This window comes from Carassius auratus, chromosome 39, assembly GCF_003368295.1.
Source record: "Carassius auratus strain Wakin chromosome 39, ASM336829v1, whole genome shotgun sequence".
Lineage (NCBI taxonomy): Eukaryota > Metazoa > Chordata > Actinopteri > Cypriniformes > Cyprinidae > Carassius > Carassius auratus.
Window position 1 is genome coordinate 9,306,240 of NC_039281.1, and position 20,167 is coordinate 9,326,406.

At 37.3% G+C, this 20,167-nt stretch overlaps 1 protein-coding gene across 4 annotated transcripts; it reads right to left on the minus strand.

The window, feature by feature from the left end:
• Positions 1–819: 819 nt before the first annotated feature.
• LOC113058089 (uncharacterized) lies at positions 820–14,675 on the minus strand. 4 transcript variants are annotated; one of them, XM_026225779.1, is made up of 5 exons: positions 4,241–4,409; positions 1,880–2,218; positions 1,505–1,738; positions 1,306–1,398; positions 820–1,222 (listed from the first exon to the last, which is right to left on the minus strand). In XM_026225779.1, the coding sequence occupies exons 1-5, from the start codon at positions 4,284–4,286 to the stop codon at positions 1,146–1,148; spliced, it is 789 nt and encodes a 262-aa protein (XP_026081564.1). In that variant the 5' UTR covers positions 4,287–4,409; the 3' UTR covers positions 820–1,145. The 4 variants fall into 4 exon arrangements, with proteins under 4 accessions (XP_026081564.1, XP_026081562.1, XP_026081563.1 ...); XM_026225777.1 differs by having other exon boundaries at positions 1,306–1,407; XM_026225778.1 differs by lacking the exon at positions 4,241–4,409 and adding an exon at positions 14,515–14,675 and having other exon boundaries at positions 822–1,222; positions 1,306–1,407.
• Positions 14,676–20,167: the final 5,492 nt, after the last annotated feature.

The following is a 20,167-nucleotide window of genomic DNA, read 5'->3' on the forward strand; positions in this document are numbered from 1 at the left end:
CATGTGAGGAGTAATCGCCACCATTAGTTTGCTAGGAGTATTATACTGTACCTTGAGCATTACGTGAAATAGTTTAAATAAAATAAAATTTAAATTTAAATTAAATTTAAATCAAATTAAAAATAAAAATTAATTTAATAGTTAATAGAAATAGTTTAGAGTCTGATCTTGACAGACATCCGATGAGGACGATCACGTACATAGCAGCTTGATGGCAGATTGCAGGAATTCTAAACCGCCGCATTGAGTAAGAGAGGTCATTAGTTTAGGTGAATTGATAGAGGTAGAATTAGGGTTCTAGCAGTCACTTAAGAGCATATACACAGATTCATATTTCTTTAGGCTAGACTCCTGTGCACACTTGATAAAACTCCATCTAACTGCCAGAACCCGCAGAGGAAACCTACACCCCCCACCCCAAAAAAAAAAGAAATAGAAAATGAGCCAGATCAGCATCACCATATAAAGAAGAGATACTCATTGTTAAGTGAAGTCACCGATAGGCTGCAACATGTGAACTTCATAGACAGTAAATGAAAAAAACGTACCTGATGACTACCATAGCAGAGTTATGCAAAGTGACACAACAGTCCATGTAATGTGAAGGCAGCAACAGCTAGGTAAGACCAAAGTCAATAGGTATGAGGAAATGGATTGAACCAACGCCAGTAGATGCAAAAAATAAACAACCCTTGATTATAACCTAAAGTCCACATTAAATGAAAAATTACTTTACGAGCACACTTTCTAGTATTGATGTAAACCATCTGCAAGTTGATCCACTGAAAAAGAAAAATAATCGTCTTTGTAATCCTTAATCAAAATCTGTACAAAACAAATGTACAAAAAAAAAAAACCCTTCATAACGAACACTGTAGTCAATTTGGTTTAATTAATTCATCACAGGTCTGTAATTCTGCATCTAAATGAGTTTAATTAGTGATTTCATGAGTAGATGTTTAGACATAAATAATGTCCAGAAAGTCTAGAAATACATCAACATACTCTACAAGAAATAAACACAACACATGTAAAGACCATTGTCTATCATGAAAGCTTCTTCTGCCTCCTGGTTTTATTCAGCAGGTGAAAGCTGGACTGATTCTGAAGTCATTTCTCACAGATGTGAAGATCTGCTGCTGCTCTCATGAATCTTCTGCTGTGTGTTCATGTCTCTCTCTAAATCTTCTCATTCTCACTTTCTCATCTTCCTCTTTCTTTCCTAAAAGCAACACATCATTATTATATTCATACTCTTAATATTTCCATGTCAAATCTATAATGATGATGATGAATGTCTCTCACCTGATGTGTGTCTCATGTAGATGTGAAAAGCTCCTAACAGACCGAACAGAAGCATCAGCTGAAGACACCAGACCAGAACAAACACCACAGACACTGAACACACTGAACAACAGTGAGACACAAAACGAACCCATCCTTCATGTTTCCAGTACTGTGTTTTTTAAAATTGTATGTTTAGCTCTATGTATTAGAATCTCACCAGTAGGACAGACTAGTCTAATGGTCTTCTGTGTGTGACTGACGTGGTTCTTCACGCTGCAGCTGATGTCTCCATCAGTTCTCTCATCCAGATCAATGCTGCTGTTTCCATCCATCAGTGGACCTCCATTCAGAGTCCAGTTGTAGAGGAGCTGATCCCCCTCAGAGGAGCAGGACACCCTCATCACCCCACTGGAGGAGCAGATGATTGACACATTCACTGAGCCAATAGGAGCTGGAGGGAGGGACACATGACAGTCACATGACAAACACAGGAATAAGAACCTTCCCAGAGATTCAACTGATTCATCTGCATGAGAGTGAGATCTTTGGAGAACATGAGACTGGAATGAGTCTGATGAGAGAGTTTCTGTACCTTCAACAATCACTTGAAGATCTCTAGATGTTTCTGTGCCGTCTGAGTCAGTAAGTGTTAATCTGTAATCCCCAGAATCTGCTCTGATCACACGCTTTATTATCAAAAACCCATTAATGACTGTCACTTCAGGTCTGTTTTTATAAAGATCACATTCACTCATCCTCATCCTGCCATTCTTTACTCTACAAACTCGATCATCTTGTGTGTTGTCGTTTATCCTCTTTATTATTTTCAGGTAATATTTTCTAGTGTTTTGCACCATCGGCAGATTGAGTTTCTCTCCAAGAGCTGCGTAACAGGGATCAGATTGACCAAACCAGCAGACATTATCCAGACCTGAAGAACAACACACACACACACACGCACAGACACAGACAACCACAGACACACACAGACACACGCTCATCATGAATTAAAATAACACATATTACTCAGACATTTACAAAATTTTCAAGGACCTTGAGCTCAATATTTTAATCTTTTTTCCGAAGATATTTAAAATGTGCACACAAACCCGATTCCCAAAAAGTTGAGATTCTGTATAAATTGTGAGTAAAAAATGAATGTAATAATTTACAAATCTCATAAACTTATATTTTATTCCCAATAGAATATAGATAACACATCAAATGGTGAAAGTGAGACATTTTAAAATGCCATGCCAAATATTGGCTCATGTTGGATTTCATGAGAGCTACACATTCCAAAAACGTTGGGACAGGTAGCAATAAGAGGCCGGAAAAGTTAAATGTACAGATAAGGAACAGCTGTAGGACCAATTTGCAACTTACGTCAGTTGGCAACATGATTGGGTATAAGAAGAGCCTCTCAGAGTGATAGTGTCTCTCAGAAGTCAAGATGGGCAGAGGATCACCAATTCCCCCAATGCTGCAGTGAAAAATAGTGGAGCAATATCAGAAAGAAGTTTCTCCTGCAAAGAGTTTGAGGTTATCATCATCTACAGTGCATAATATCATCCAAAGATTCAATTAATCTGGAACAATCTCTGTGTGTAAGGGTCAAGGCCGGAAAACCACACTGGATGCCCGTGATCTTCAGCTCTTAGACAGCACTGCATCACATACAGGAATGATACTGTAATGGAAATCACAACATGGGCTCAGGAACACTTCCAGAAAACATTGTCGGTGAACACAATCCACCGTGCCATTCGCTGTTGCCGGCTAAACTCTATAGGTCAAGAAAGAAGCCATATCTAAACATGATCCAGAAGTGCAGGATTTTTCTCTGGCCCAAGGCTCATTTAAAATGGACTGTGGCAAAGTGGAAAACTGTTCTGTGGTCAGACGAATCAAAATTTGAATTTCTTTTTGGAAAACCATGTCATTCAGACTAAAGAGGACAAGGACAACACAAGTTGTTATCAGCGCTCAGTTCAGAAGCCTGCATCTCTGATGGTATGGGGTTGCATGAGTGTGTGTGGCATGGGCAGCTTACACATCTGGAAAGACACCATCAATGCTGAAAGATATATCCAAGTTCTAGAACAACATATGCTCCCATCCAGACGTCGTCTCTTTCAGGGAAGAACTTTCATTTTCCAACATGACAATCCCAGACCACATACTGCATCCATTACAACATCATGGCTGTGTAGAAGAAGGATCCGATACTGAAATGACCAGCCTGCAGTCCAGATCTTTCACCCATAGAAAACATTTGGAGCATCATAAAGAGGAAGATGCGACAAAGAAGACTTAAGACAGTTGAGCAACTAGAAGCCTGTATTAGACAAGAATGGGACAACATTCCTCTTCCTAAACTTGAGCAACTTGTCTCCTCAGTCCCCAGACGTTTGCAGACTGTTATAAAAAGAAGAGGGGTTTCCAAACAGTGGTAAACATGGCCTCGTCCCAACTTTTTGGAGATGTGTGGATGCCATGAAATTTTAAATCAACTTATTTTTCCCTTAAAATTATACATTTTCTCAGTTTAAACATGTTATATGTTATCTATGTTGTATTCTGAATACAATATTGAAATTTGAAGCTTCCACATCATTGCATTTTCTTTTTTTTCTTTTTTATTTTGTATTTGTATTTTTGTATTTGCTAAAAGCTAATGTTGCTATTTTAATGAGTACATCAGCATATGAATGAGCGTAATGATACAGACATGAATTACTGATAAAGAACTGAACATGGGGATAAAAAAGGGAAGAACAGAGTGAAAGAGAGAGTTAGACGGAGCTGTAAGAGCAGAAGAGCAGCAGAAGGATTTCTGTGAAAGTTTATACAGCTAATGAATTCAGACTCCTGACTTTAAACTGTTTTATTTTTATTTATAATATTAGTATGTATTTGATAGATCTATGAGTTTGGTGTGAAAGTGACTCACATGCAGCAGTTTGCAGCAGCAGCATCAGTCTAAAGATCAGCATCATTTCTCTAAAGTCCAGGCTCCAGAAGAGAAGAGCTCAATCCCAGCAGAAGAGTGTCAGATCGAGTCTCACACAGCGTCTTCACTGACAGACAGACAGCAGCTCTACTGACACACCAGGAAACTACACCGCTTTAACAAAGAAAGAGGAAAGAGGAAGCTTTTCAGAAAGGGTTCCTTCTTAAATACACACAAAAAAAGACTGAAACTAGGAAAAATATATGACAAGCAGAATCACTACTCAGTTCCCAAAGAGTGCACAGAGCTACTTTCTGAATGACAGAGATTCAGATCCACACCTGAGTGTAAGTGGCAATAAACTGTAAAATCAGTGAAACCCAGTGAAAAGCATGTCAAGATCATATTCATCTTAATAACTTAATAACACTGTCTCTATTCATATTTGTGAAACAATAGTTTATCAAGAATTGAGAAGAACTAAAAAAACTGAAGCAGAAGACTGAATTCACAAAACTACACCACTTTAACAAAAAAAGAAGAAAGAGGAAGCTTTTCAGAGAGGGTCAATAGTTTCTTCTTTAGTTTTTGCACGAGGAATGGGAATCACACAGTATTGTGAAAGAATGGTGGAGAGCATGCAAAGACACATGAAAGCTGTTATCGGAAATCAGGGTTATTACAACAAATATTGATTTCTTAAAAATTACTTAGTTAAATAATTAGTATTGTATTTAGAAATTAATATAAACCTCTCTACCTCTTTCTCTCTCTCTTTATATATATATATATATATATATATATATATATATAAAATGTCACAGTTATGGACTTCTGTTCTTTCTGAGTTTCCTTATTTGGTCATGTTCCTTTTCTTGTTTAATTAATTAATTAGCCCCACACCTCTTTCTGTTTCCCACTGATTAAATTCCCAGTGTTTAAAAGTCTGTGCTCTCCATTATTCCTTTTGTCCACTATTGATGTTCATTTATTTGGATTTTCTGTTTGGATGTGCCCTTTTCCTCACGTGAATCATTAAAAGAACCATTTAATCATGTGCTTGTATTACACTGCAGCACGTATTACAATATATATATATATATATATATTCATTTTACTTCAACACATACCAGTAAATGGTAAAACCAGAGAAATCCATAATGTCATAATCCATATTGTTTCTAATCAAACTTAAGGTCTACTCTCCCAAAAAATAATATTCCTTCTATTGTTGCACAGAAGATTCTTCCTAGATTTTGTAGAATAGGAGAATTTTGTAGATATTTTGTAGATTGTTCTTTAATGTTTCAGCACCATGCTCAAGTTAGTCTTCTCAGTTTTTGAGTGTAGACTTTTTATGTTTCTCTCTCGATTTCTCTATGTGCTGATCCTGTCATTCACCGCTGTTGTGCCCAGGTTGGCCGCCAGAAGACACTGTGTTTGTTTAAGTGCATGGCTTGTGTTGTGTTTGTTTGGTTCCATGTGCTCTCTCCTGTATATTGTCTGACACGACCCACATTGTTACCTCATTGTTTCAGTTATTCCACCTGTGTCTCCCTCATTACCTGCCGTACTAAAGTCTCCTTGTGTCTGCAGTCCAGTGCTTTTTTCTGTGTTTGTCATATGTGGACTAATGTGTCTGTGTGCTCCTTGTTCAAGCCGGCTTTACCTGATTCTGTTCTGGCCTTCCTGCTGGGTTTCCCCCCTTGGGTGGGGTAGCTTTTGTTAGTTTTTTTATTTTTATTAATAATAAAGAGCCTTTTTCACTGTATCTTTGAGTCCTCGCCTCATCTTTCCACACGGACCGTGACAGATCCATAGAGTATTGTGAAACAGTTTTTGCTAAAGGCCGTTTCTCCCTGATATGAATTTCAAATGCTGGCACTAAACCACATAAACAACTTGTACATGTCATTGACGTTTAATACAGACTTTCCATAGGCACAATTCAATTCAAACTGTTGCAACACATTTTCTACATAATATTTAGAACTTTTTATATTCATATTTACATCATAATTTGTATACAGTATAATCCTCTAAACCTACCATCATAGTAAAAATTCAAAAGACCATGTAGTATAACTGATCTTCTTCAAAAGCTGTGTTATTTTTTCACTGTACACCTACCACCACACAATTCTGCATGCACGTACATTTTTAACTAAATGTAGTTTTTAAGCGTTCTGAATTATTACTACTCGAGAAACTTCATCATATACCACATTTACCTTGTTATATCAGTGTAATATCCATGCCACTATACAAATGTGTATTCTGATAAATCATAAACAGGCACACATATACAGGATCATATTAAGTTAGAAAGAGACTTCTCTATTTTAAAGTATATGAAAATAAATAAATAAAATATATAATTATGACAGCGTTACTTAAGCAAAACATACATTTTAAACAAGTATTCACCATTTAAGTTTATCAAACTTATAAAACACATAGTAACATGTTACTAAACCAATGCAAATAATTTTTCATCGACTTTAATCTTGTATTCAACATTTACTTATGTTTGAGATTATAAAACACATTTTAAACAAAAACTACTCATAAACGCTGCTTTCTCAAAATTACAGACATGTACATTCATGCTGCTCACATATTTTTGAAGCCCCGTTTTGTAGCCCCAACAATTTATATAAAAAAATGATGAAGTTGTATCATAAACAAAATCACACACACACACAAAATGCAACATGTTGCCAAAGTCTTTCTTTATGTTTAAAAATAAACATTTATTTTTGCTTTAAATTAATGCAAATGAGCTTGTTTGTTTGTCACAGCACAGACACGGCTGTGAAGTTTAGATGAAGTTAATGTATCTTTAAGATAAATGTTTTCAGAGAAAGACCCTCGATTGTATTCAGTCATTAAAGATTGTTCAGGCAGAAGAATTACATCCAAGAGATGTAATTTGACAAATGTGCCCTTCACTGCCATTAGCCTAGATTTGCTTAATTAAAAAGTGTGTGTAAACACAAATAGTGTTTTCACATATGAAGCCAATCTAGCTGTAAAATGTTAATTATTTGACTTTTGCTATGGTTGTAAACCTCACACATATCTATGCTATAAGATCGCTTAACAGTAATGTAATGAAAGTAAACTTTGCTTTAAGTTTCTGTATTTTACTGTATCTGCATCCTTCTATTTATATCGTATACTGTAAGAGTCATTGACTAGCAAAAGGATTCCTATTTCCCCAAAAGGAGGTTTCGTAACTGTGTTTTGAACTGATCTCACTAGTTTTTTTTCCCAGGCAGTGAAGTAGTGTGTGTATTTGGCAGGTTTGTGTGTCATCTGTGGCCAAAGTTTGAGTCTGCCAAAAGAGCACATGTTTTTGACTAAACGGTTTGATTTTGACCTGGAAGTTTGAAGTTTGCTCAAGTTGGTGTGTAGTTTTGAGATTGTTTATAGTTGTGAGAAAATGGTGAATTGTGCAAGTCAAAAATCATACAATATACCACACGTTACATACTAAGCACTTCACTGCAGTCAAACACACATGCAAACAACACCTTCAACAATGTGTAAACATATTCTGCTTTATACCACAGACACACACACACACACACACACACACACACAACATAACACCACAAATATTAAAAAAGCAGCATGTTGAAATGTATGGTTCAGTAATCTGTATTTTTACTGTATCTTTTTTGTCATTTAAAAAGTGTATAAACAGAAAAGTGTAGCAATCTGTAGATGCATATGCTTTTGACTGATGGGGTGTACACATAGACCTATGCTTTAGTGTCAAGTGGAAATGTTGAAATAAACGAGTGTGACAAGTAAAATGTGAACATTTTCATCAGCTATCTGAACAAGAGGTGTAAATCTAGTGTTGTAAGGAAAAAGGAAATACATTTTAAGTATCATTTATAAAAATATAGCCAAATTATCCGCATTCATACTGTAAGGTTATTGAGCTCCTGCACAGCATTATTTTCCTGTGTCTGTATCCTTTTCAAGAGTCTGGAACTTTAACAACCTCAAATTGTTATGAATTTCTTGTTTTGAGCGCAACAGTGTGATGTGTTTCAGTTGAAAGCGTAAAAATGAAAAAAAATAAAAAGCTAGATTTACTTAATATACAACGTAATTATTTGCATTCCTTTACTTAAGTAAATTTCACGTGCAATTTTAAGCAGTCTTCCTTAAAATCTTTAGTCGACAATACTTAAAATATTGTTAAAACAATTAATTTGTTCATTGTTATAATCAAATATTTAAGCAGATTTTACTAATACATTTAAGTTATTTCTACAACAAAAGTCTTGCTTACCCCATTATGAAATTTAAACTCATGCAGACTGATCATTTTAAGTTTTTGTATTTTTACTGTATTTAGGTACCACTCAATACTTAAATTAGTTATATTAAAATGAGTGGAAGACATGAGACAACTGGTGATTATTAAATGACTACTTTGTTATAAATGCAACTTAATCTCTTAATACATTAAATAAATGCAATACCGATACAGTAAAAATACAGTTAACCGAACAGTAAGAATCAACATGTTTTTTTATTTTTGTTGTGTTGTGTGTGTGTGGTATAAAGCGGATTGTTTACGCAATGTTGTGTTGTTGTTTGCGTGTGTGTTTGAGTGCAGTGAAGTGCTGAGTATGTAACGTGTAGTATTGCATGCGTTTTGACTTGTTGATGAGTTATACAATATTCTGTGGCATTAAAAATGCATTACAGTTTGTATTGATTTCTAAACCACAATTCATGAAACAATTCACAATTTTCTCACAACTATAAACGATCTCAAAACTACACACCAACTTGTGCAAACTTCAGACTTCCAGGTCAATATCAAACAGTTTAGTCAAAAACATGTTCTCTTTTGGCAGACTCAAACTTTGGTTGCAAATGAGACACAAAACTGCCAAATAAACACACTTCTTCACTGCCTAGAAAGAACTAGTGAGATCAGTTTAAAACAGTGGTGTTTATATTACAAACAGATGTTATAACACTTGTCATAAGGTTAATCCATAATGACATGATATTACAAAACAGGTCATATCACAGCTGCCGGATGTTTTCTAAATATTGAGTCATTTCACGGCTGATGACAAACATGTCGTAACAACAACTGTGACCGTCAAAAGGTCAAAGCTATGTGGGTGGTCAGCGGGGGAGGGCGCAGGGTCAAAAGGTCAAAGCTATGTGGGTGGTCAGCGGGGGAGGGCGCAGGGTCAAAAGGTCAAAGTCATCAAATTATGACAGGAGGTGCAGTATACTTACTACTACCGACATAATCTGGTAAAATACCTTCCTCAACTTTTCCCGCAATTTATCTTTAATAACTTGCTTGGTAGCCTCCCTTAAAACCTCAATATTAAAGAAATCTGCAATTAAAAAGCAGAGTTAAAATTAAATTCCCCATTATAAAATATTAATTGACACATGTTAATGACTTCAAAGATGGCGCCACTGTGTTTGGCTGGCCGTCTACCTCTGCTTTGTGTTTTACTGTTATTGTTAATTTTGTCACATAACCAGGAGAAAAGCAATTTCAGACAAAAAGGCACCCACCCCACTACAGGTGTCCTTTAAAGAAAACTTATGTTCTTAACAAAAATATGTGTTCACCTACATTCACAATATCACCAATTGTTAGCACATATCTATAACAGAAAACCGTGGCATTATCTGGAGCAAGCAAAAAGAAGTCCATGCTGCGAGATATACAGTAATCTGCAACCCTCTCAGCTTGTTGTGAGGCTGTGCTGGCTTTCTCCTGACTGCAGCCAATCAGTGGAGCTGAGGAGACTGGGCAGCCAATCAGTGGAGCTGAGGAGACTGGGCAGCCAATCAGTGGAGCTGAGGAGACTGGGCAGCCAATCAGCAACAGGTGAACCCAATCACCTATGTGAGAACGGTAGCAGCAGAAAACAGATAACACCACAAAGCACATACAATAAACCACAGATAAAATACATCTCATGTACATTTATTCAGAAATAAATAAACTTAAAACTTGATTTACAATGTTAATATCTGGAAACACGTGTCATCAGTCTGTAAAAAATGGATCTTTGCTGTTTTGTTGTTCACTAGGAGGCGACATAGTCATAGACAAAGAGGAAAAGACAGCACAAGGGGACTGAAAACAAAAGTGTATTTTAATTATGTAGTATGTGACAGAAAGACGTTAAATAATGCACAAGTTGCTCACAGCGATCATGTATTCCTTCAGTCGGGCAGTATCCCTTCTTTCAAATGTCTGTTCTGCATTTCTGTTTTTTTTGTTACCACACAGGAAATAAATGTGCAATAAACCCAGCATTTGAATATAAGAAGCCAAACACTGGCCTGTTGTGTCTTCACGACAGTTAAGTGTGAACTCACACTAGTCCACTGACTGTTTGTGTTTCTGTGTTGGGTCTGACACTAGTGCATCTGCACCTGAGCGTACACACATTCCTCTTGTGTTTTACGCGGCTGCTGTTTAACGTTTGAGCTGCCGAACGTAATCTCTTCATAATGAAGCTCTCGCTCCTTCTTCTCACTCATATTTGTCTGAGCGTCCGTTGAAGTGCATTCCGTATCTATAGACAGAGAGGAAAGACAATGAAAAGATCAGATCATAAACAAGATGATTTCAGTTGTGTAAATGCTGTACATTAAGTATCTTGTGTTTGTAGACTTAAAGAAGGTAAGCAGTCACCTGGGACCAGGGTGCAAAATCAGATTGAACTAGGGTTGAATCAATTTATCATGATATATATTTCTTTAATAAAGAATAAAACGTAGTGTGAATTATTATTTCAGGAAGGATATTTTTGTCCCTTTTGTCTTTATTTTCATATTTATACATTTTATACTATATATTTATATTCTTTTAATATGCATTATTTGCGTGTTTCGATTCTTTTCTTTTTTGCATATTTCTTGTGAAAGCATCGAGACTCGTCGAGACTGTCATGTTGTAATCTTCATGACTCAGTGTCAGGACTGTGGTGATGCACAATGTTTCAGCAGTTTAGCAGAAAAACCCTTCAGCTTCCTAGCTAGACTTGTTGAGCAGGGTGTTTCTTATCACTTTTTCTCTCACTGTCTCATGCTTCTGTATTTCAGACTTAATGTCTTGAGTCAGACTGTGACTTCCTGCCAGAGTCAGAGTCAGTAAGGTTTGGGAGTTAAAAAGAGCATAACTTCCCTAAAGTGTCACATTATAATACAGTTTTTATATTTTTTAAGTAAAAGTTGATATAAATCGCAGTTTTTTTTTTATTTTTATTTTTATTTTTTTTATTGCAGAGCATTTGCATCTCTGATTTGATCGAGATAATTTCTGTGTACATCAGGGAAAGATTTTCATAAAAAATAAAATAAATTTTTTTGGGGGGAACACTTTGTTTTAAGGTGTCCTTATTACACAGGTTACATGTACTTACTATTATAATAACCATTAGTAATGTTTAATTACATGCAAGTAGCTCTGTTCTTAAAGATGTAATTGCACTGTAAAAGGACACCTTAAAATAAAGTGTAACAAAATAAATAAATAAATAAATAATAATAATAATAATATATATATATATATATATATATATATATATTCACATCTTAAAAACGACCAATATTTCTGTTAAGCTATAACTAAATGTCAGTAATTAAAAAATAAATAAATAAATAACTGTGCTATCAGTCATTTAAAGCATACCAATTAATAATAATCCTCAAACTGTTTCTGTTACCACCAGATTTTAAATAAATGAGATTTTGTATTTCATGCTTTTTTATGCAGAAATGTTAATTCTGTCATTATTTACTCAACATATGGATTTGGAAGAACATGAGGCTGAATAAATAATGACAGAGTTTAAGTGAATTATTCTCTGGGTAACAGCGACAGTTTGTGTATGAACTACATTGATTCACCAATGAGGATAAGTAAGGTGAATAATATAGTGACGAATGCAATAATACAGCAGTGCTCTGATGCTAAATTTCAGGACAGAAATACTGTAGATTCATGAATTAAAGACTGACCTGCTGTTGTTTTGAGCCGATTCCTCTTCTTGTAAATGTAATATGCAATGGCAACCAGAATAATAAGAATTACAGCAAAACATCCCAGAACGATCAGAGCGATTGAAGGAGCTGTGGAAGGGGAAAAAAAAACACATTATTAAACACTGAACATAAAACGGCCTATAAATATTTTATTATGATAATATATTTAAATCTACATAATCTGATGAGAGTTTCTGTGATGTCTTTTTTATCATTAATTATCATTCTTTTTTATTTGTTTTTAGAATTCATCTGCATGAGAGTGAGATCTTTGGAGAACATGAGACTGGAATGAGTCTGATGAGAGAGTTTCTGTACCTTCAACAATCACTTGAAGATCTCTAGATGTTTCTGTGCCGCTTGAGTCAGAGAGTGATAATCTGTAATTCCCAGCATCTGATCTGTTCACACGCTTTATTATCACAGTCCCATTAATGACTGTCACTTCAGGTCTGTTATTATAAAGATCACATTCACTCATCCTGTCATTCTTTATTCTACAAACTGGACCATCTGCTGTGTTGTCGTTTATTCTCTTTTTTAACCTCAGATCATATTTTCTAGCGTCCATCATCAGCAGATTGAGTTTGTCTCCCAAAACTGTGTAACAGGGATCAGATTGACCAAAACTGCAGAACCGATCCAGACCTGAAGAACAACACACACACACACACACACACACACACACACACACACACACACACACACACACACACACACACACACAGTGAAATCTACCAACATCAACTGTTAAAACACTTTTATGGGATGTTCAAAAGAATCCCAAAATTATAAAATTTAAATGATCCTTTCAGCATAAATCAAAATAAGGGAAATTTATATAGCATTTTTACTTCTACTATCGAATAAACGTGTCAGAAACTTGACATGAAGCTACTGAAACATCTGATCTCTGCTCATCAACCTCTTTTAGTCTTACATACAGACTTTCACTCATATATTACTATTGCAATATTTAAAAAATAAGTAAATAAATGTTAGGTGCATCTTAATTCATATACTGATGCACTATTCTGAGCTATGTTGTATTATAAATAATGTAAGTAGTGTGTTCAGACTGAAGATAATAAGAAATGAACTTTAAATACCCTGCTGATGCGACATCAACACTGTTGAACTATACTCAATCAACAGTGAACTGAACTGATCTAAATAATGATACTATTGACCTTTTTCACATTTCCGGGTTTCTCAGCAGCAGAAGTCATCATAGTTGGGCAAACTTGAAGAGAAGTGAATGGGGGAGTGCCACAAACATATTTTTTGCATTCCCAGATGCACAAATAGCAAAATAAAAACTCCTACTTTCAATGAAAGGGAAAACAATTTAGAGAGACTGATGACGGTTGTCAGAAGAGCGAATTATATGTCAAATTTACTGTCACTCCCAGAGACGCTGTATTAAAAACACTTTTTTTTTTTTTTGATGCAAAGGTGGTATAATACAAACAATAGTGTTGTATATGTAGATAAAAATATAAAAAAAATACAAATATGAAAATCTAATGAGGATTTACGATGCTGATGACAATTAAACGCTTTATTACAGTCTTGTGAAAAGGGTCCATTGTCCTTTTAAAGCCATTTTGAAATTTAATTTGTTTTTCTCTCATATTTGATAACTTTTTATCACTGATTCTGATATTTTCTTGTCCAAGTTGCTTTGACACAATCTGTAAAGTGCTATAATGTAGAAATAAAGGTGACTTGACTTGGGACAGCTAGATCAATAAGAACTAAAATTGCTTTTGAAAAATGCAATTTTACAGCAAAAAGGGTTTATTAGTCAGCTCTGGGCCCTTTTGGCCTTTTTAAATGATCTCAAATGGCCATTTTCAAACCATCTATATGTCAAACAATCAACGTACATGGATCACCTGAGAATTCTGTCCTTTTTGTGATTTTCTTTCTCAATACTTTAGGAACATTTCTTTCACATTTCCCTCTTGGTGTAGATCACCATGGCTTTCAAAGTTAATAATTAACATTTAGTGTACCTCTTCTGTAATCACTAACTAATCCACAACCTTAAACAGAGGCATTTCAGATTTTCATCTCTGCTCTAGCTTTATTCCTAATCTATAGCCACAATAAACCTATCTAAACTATGAACATGGTTGGCTGTGTGATGTGTTTTTCATGATATTAATCATCTGTAAGTTGTTTTTGTTTATATATTTATATAAGTGACTTACATGCAGCAGTTTGCAGCAGCAGCATCAGTCCAAAGATCAGCATCATTTCTCTAAAGTCCAGTCTCCAGAAGAGAAGAGCTCAATCCCAGCAGAAGAGTGTCAGATCGAGTCTCACACAGCGTCTTCACTGACAGACAGACAGCAGCTCTACTGACACACCAGGAAACTACATCACTTTAACAAAGAAAAAGAAAGAGGAAGCTTTCACATAGGAGGGGAAAACAGACACTGTTGGTCAACCGTTTTTACCAACAAACTTTTCAGCAATATGACTAACAAAAGAATAAACAATCTAAAGTTCATAGAATTAATTCATCTAAAATGCATGAAAGTCATTATTATTTCCAGAGATTAATCTGAATCAAAAAACTAAATTTTCCTTATCTGCTGAATCAGTTGCACATTTAGAGTTTCAAGTACAGAATAGACCATCTTTTTTCGGAGAAAGTAGAAAAGCAGAAGTGCAGAGCAGCAGAAGCATTGACCATAAAAAAGATAGTCTAAAAACATGCATGTTACCAGCGTTTACTGTAGTCTTAAAACCACAGAAGCCAAACTGCAAAGCTTCAAATAAGACAGATGAAGCAACCGACCAAAACGATTACATTAGGTGCATTCTGTATAAAAAGATGCATACAAGTGAAAATGGCATCACATTGTTTTTTTCCACCCGCACCAAGCAGAAACTTTCTATTTCGCTTGCAGTTAGGTTACATTGAAAATGTTTTGTAATATAAAAATAGCATCTTGTGAACATCAGCATTCAAGATGATAACGTCAATCGCTGAAACTCAGTGACAGAAGTGGTTTTCTGACCCGGGGAAGAGCAACAGAAAATGTTGATGTGTTTTCATGCCATGAAAGAGAAGTACAAATTCACTCACTTAACAACTTTATTGGTAAGCATAAATTGCATCCCAGATGGCACAGGTACGTCTGCAAGAGATCTGTTAAAGATCGCTTCAACTGCTGTGTACAAACATCTGACAGATGTCTTTAAGATGTCAGAATTAGATGCATTCTAAATCAAATAGACATCTTAAATACATTTTTAAATGTCTATTTGACATCTGACAGGAAACGTCCTATAGATGTATTGAATATCTAAAAAATACATCTTGAAGACATCAAATTGACGTCTCTGTGAGGTACGTTTGTTATACATCTCTCTCACACCCCAAATAGGTGACCATGTGTTTTGGGCTGATGGGTTGATGCATAATCTTTTGAGAAATAATCATATGTTTTTATGAAACAAATGCAAACCCAGCTTGACCTCTGACTGTCACGGTTCATGAATTCGCTGTCTCTCTCACGGCTTGTTTAGTGTGCAGATGTGTGTCTGTGGGTGTGGTCCTTCAGCACTACTGATTACAGCACCCCTTGCATGCATGTGTGTCTATTTAAGTGCAGTAACTGGTGTGTTTGTCTAACGAGCCCGAGGAGTACCAGGACCTGAGGGAAGTGTTCAGTAAGTCCCGGGCTGCTTATCTACCTCCGCATCTTCCTTACGACTGTGCCACAGACTTAGTACCAGGTAATACTCCACCTTAAGGCAAGTTATATTCACTTTCTGTTAAAGAGAGGGAGGCTATGGAGAAATATATTTCTGATTCTCTGGCATCCAAGTTAAATCGTCCTTCCTCATCTCCGGCGAGGGCAAAGTTCTTTTTTGTGGGGTAGAAGGATGGCTCTCTGTGACCGTGTATCAATTACAGGGAGCTGAAAGACATCACGGTAAAGCGTACTTATCCTTTGCCGTTGATGTCTTCAGCCTTCGAACAGTTACAGGAAGCATCCATTTTCACCATATTTGCTTTACAGAATGCTTATTATTTGGTCCGCATAAGGGAGGGCTATGAGTTTAAGACCACGTTTAATATCCCTAGGGGGCACTTTGAATACTTGTTCATGCCCTTCGGGCTGTCCAACTCCCCAGCGGTCTTCAGCACGTCAGACTAGTGCTTCAGAGGTTGCTAGAGAATGGGCTTTTTGTCAAGGCGGAGAAATGCATTTTTCATGCACAGTCTGTTCCTTTCCTAGGGTACATTGTCTCGTCTGAGGGAGTGCGTATGGATTCTGACAAGGTTAGGGCTGTAATAGATTGGCCAAGTCCAGATTCCAGTATGGCTCTACAGAGGTTTCTGGGGTTCTACAATTTCTATATGCGTTCTACTCGCAACTACAGCCAACTCTGACTGCCTTGACCTCCCCAAGAATTACATTCATGTGGTCCGATACAGCTGAGGCTGTATTTGCCAAACTTAAGAGTCGCTTCGTTTCAGCTCCCATCCTTGTTGCCCAAGATCTATCACATCATTTCGTGGTGGAGGTCGACGCATCGGAGGTGGGGGTAGGAGCAGTACTTTCCCAACGTACTTCCGCGGAAAACGCTAATTTTTTTTTTCTCATCATTTATCACCTGCCTGAACGTAAATATGACATTGGTAACAGAATTGTTGGCAGTCAAGTTAGTGCTGGAGTAATGGCAACATTGGCTAGAAGGCTCAGAGGTATCTTTTACTGTATGGACCGATCACAAGAACTTAGAATATATTAGAATCTCCAAAAGACTCAACTCTAGGCAAGCTCAGTGGTCGTTTTGACTTTTCCCTTTCGTACCACCCAGGTTCCAAAAACATGAAACCCGACTCTTTATCTTGTATTTTTGATCATTCCGAATGCCCAAGTGTATTTTACCTGATACTCTTATTGTCTCCACTCTCAGGTGGGAGGTCGAATCGAAGGTAATGACAGCCTTAGAAGGGGTAACGCCTCTGCCCGACTGCCCATCGAAACGGTTATTTGTGCCAGAGGGGTATCAGCTCGACGCCAATTAGTGGGGCCATTGTTTCAGCATAGCATGTCATCAAGGGGTTAATTGCATCACTTTTTTGGTAAAGCAATGATTCTGAGGGCCATTAATGTCTTGCGACATTCAAAGTTTTGTCTTGGCTTTCTCAGTTTGTGCCACTGGTAAGACTTCCTCCAGATGGGTTACTTCAACCGATGTCAGTCCCTTTGAGACCCTGGTCCCACATTGCACATTGCTAGATTTTATTACCACCCTCCCGTCCTCCCAGGGCAAGATGGTCGTTTTGACTGTCGTGGACAGGTTCTCGAAGGTGGCTCATTTTACTCCCTTGCCATGTCAAGTTACCTTTATTTATATAGCGCTTTAAACTAAATACATTGCGTCAAAGCAACTGAACAACATTCATTAAGAAAACAGTGTGTCATTAATGCAAAATGATAGTTAAATGCAGTTAATGATTGAATTCAGTGATGTCATCTCTACGATGTCGCTGTAGATGAAGTGACCCCAACTAAGCAAGCCAGAGGCGACAGCGGCAAGGAACCGAAACTCCATCTGTGACAGAATGGAGAAAAAAAACCTTGGGAGAAACCAGGCTCAGTTGGGGGGGGGGGGGAGAGTTCTCCTCTGACCAGACGAAACCAGTAGTTCAATTCCAGGCTGCAGCAAAGTCAGATTGTGCAGAAGAATCATCTGTTTCCTGTGGTCTTGTCCTGGTGCTCCTCTGAGACAAGGTCTTTACAGGGGATCTGTATCTGTGCTCTAGTTGTCCTGGTCTCCGCTGTGTTTCAGGGCAGTAGAGGTCCTTTCTAGGAGCTGATCCACCATCTGGTCTGGATACGTACTGGATCCGGTTGACTGCAGTGACCCAATGATCTGGATACAGACTGGATCTGGTGGCCACTGTGACCTCGGAACAAGAGAGAAACAGACAAATATTAGCGTAGATGCAATTCTTCCAATGATGTAGCAAGTACATCAGGTGTTATGGGAAGTGTTCCCGGTTCCGGTTTACCTCATTAATGCAGCCTAAAAATCCTTTAATGGATTTGGATATTAAAAGCATATTATTATGTTATGTGTAAGCCAGGTTAAAGAGATGGGTCTTTAATCTAAATTTAAACTGCAAGAGTGTGTCTTCCTCCCGAACAATGTTAGGTAGGTTATTCCAGAGTTTAGGCGCCAAATAGGAAAAGGATCTGCTGCCCGCAGTTGATTTTGATATTCTAGGTATTATCAAATTGCCTGAGTTTTGAGAACGTAGCGGACGTAGAGGATTATAATGTAAAAGGAGCTCATTCAAATACTGAGGTGCTAAACCATTCAGGGCTTTATAAGTAATAAGCAATATTTTAAAATCTATACAATGTTTGATAGGGAGCCAGTGCATTGTTGACAGGACCGGGCTAATATGGTCATACTTCCTGGTTCTAGTGGGAACTCTTGCTGCTGCATTTTGGACTAGCTGTAGTTTGTTTACTAAGCGTGCAGAACAACCACCCAATAAAACATTACAATAATCTAACCTTGAGGTCATAAATGCATGGATTAGCATTTCTGCATTTGACATTGAGAGCATAGGCCGTAATTTAGATATATTTTTGAGATGGAAAAATGCAGTTTTACAAATGCTAGAAACGTTGCTTTCTAAGGAAAGATTGCGATCAAATAGCACACCTAGGTTCCAATCTGATGACGAAGAATTGGCAGAGCAGCCATCAAGTCTTAGACAGTGTTCTAGGTTATTACAAGCAGAGTTTTTAGGTCCTATAAGCAGTAAGAAATTACTCATCATCCAGTATTTTATATCGACTATGCATTCTATTAGTTTTTCAAATTGGTGTGTTTCACCGGTCGCGAAGAAATATAGAGCTGAGTATCATCAGCATAACAGTGAAAGCTAACACCATGTTTCCTGATAATATCTCCCAAGGGTAACATATAAAGCGTGAAGAGTAGCGGCCCTAGTACTGAGCCTTGAGGTACTCCATACTGCACAATATGAATGATCTTCATTCACTGCCACGAACTGATGGCGGTCATATAAGTATGATTTAAACCATGCTAAATTACCTTCTGCCAAGGAGACAGTGGTAACTGTTGCAGATCACATATTTATTTTACATGGCCTCCAGACAGACATGGATTCTGACAGGGTACCCCAATTTGTGTCCAAATTTTGGCAAGAATTACTGGGGGCGAGTGTCAGTTTATCTTCGGGGTTTCATCCCCAAAGCAATGGACAAAGTGAGAGAGCCAACCAGGATTTGGAGAGAGTGCTGTGATGTCTGGTTTCCAAGAATCCTTTCTCTTGGAGTCAACAACTCTCGATGGTGGAGTACTTCTACAATTCGTTACCAGTGTCATCCATGGACCCTTCTCCATTTGAACGTATTTTAGGTTACCAGCCACCAATTTTTCCCAGTATGGAATCCAAAGTCGCGGTCCGCTCCACTCACACCTTCATCCAGAGGTGCCGTCATACCTGGAGAAGAGCCCGTGAGACTCTGACACCAAGGCCAAGGCCGATCGCCACTGGTCAAAGCCTCCCGTATACATAATTGGTCAAAAAGTTTGGTTTTGTGTGGTTCTATTTAAGTGCAGTAACTGGTGTTTCATGTTGTCAGATCGTTGTGGTTCTTCCCTGTGTTCCGTTCTGTTCTCCTGGGTGTGTTGTATTGTGGAGTCCCCCTTCGTTCTTCATCGAGTCTTCTTGTTCCCTTCACTGGAATCACGAGCACCTTCACAGGGATATACAGCACCGAATCACCAAGGATCCTCATTGTTTTCCACCGAGGTCCCTGCATCAGCTTGTCATCATCGCCACTTTCCTTTAGT

What these genes read in the sequence shown, in the direction of transcription:
- LOC113058089 (XM_026225777.1), bottom strand. Translation starts at nt 4,286, where the DNA reads ATGATGCTGATCTTTAGACTGATGCTGCTGCTGCAAACTGCTGCAT. An exon ending in TCTTCAAGTGATTGTTGAAG is followed by an intron (nt 1,739 to 1,879) that starts GTACAGAAACTC and finishes CCCTCCCTCCAG; the next exon opens with CTCCTATTGGCTCAGTGAAT. An exon ending in TAGACTAGTCTGTCCTACTG is followed by an intron (nt 1,408 to 1,504) that starts GTGAGATTCTAA and finishes ACTGTTGTTCAG; the next exon opens with TGTGTTCAGTGTCTGTGGTG.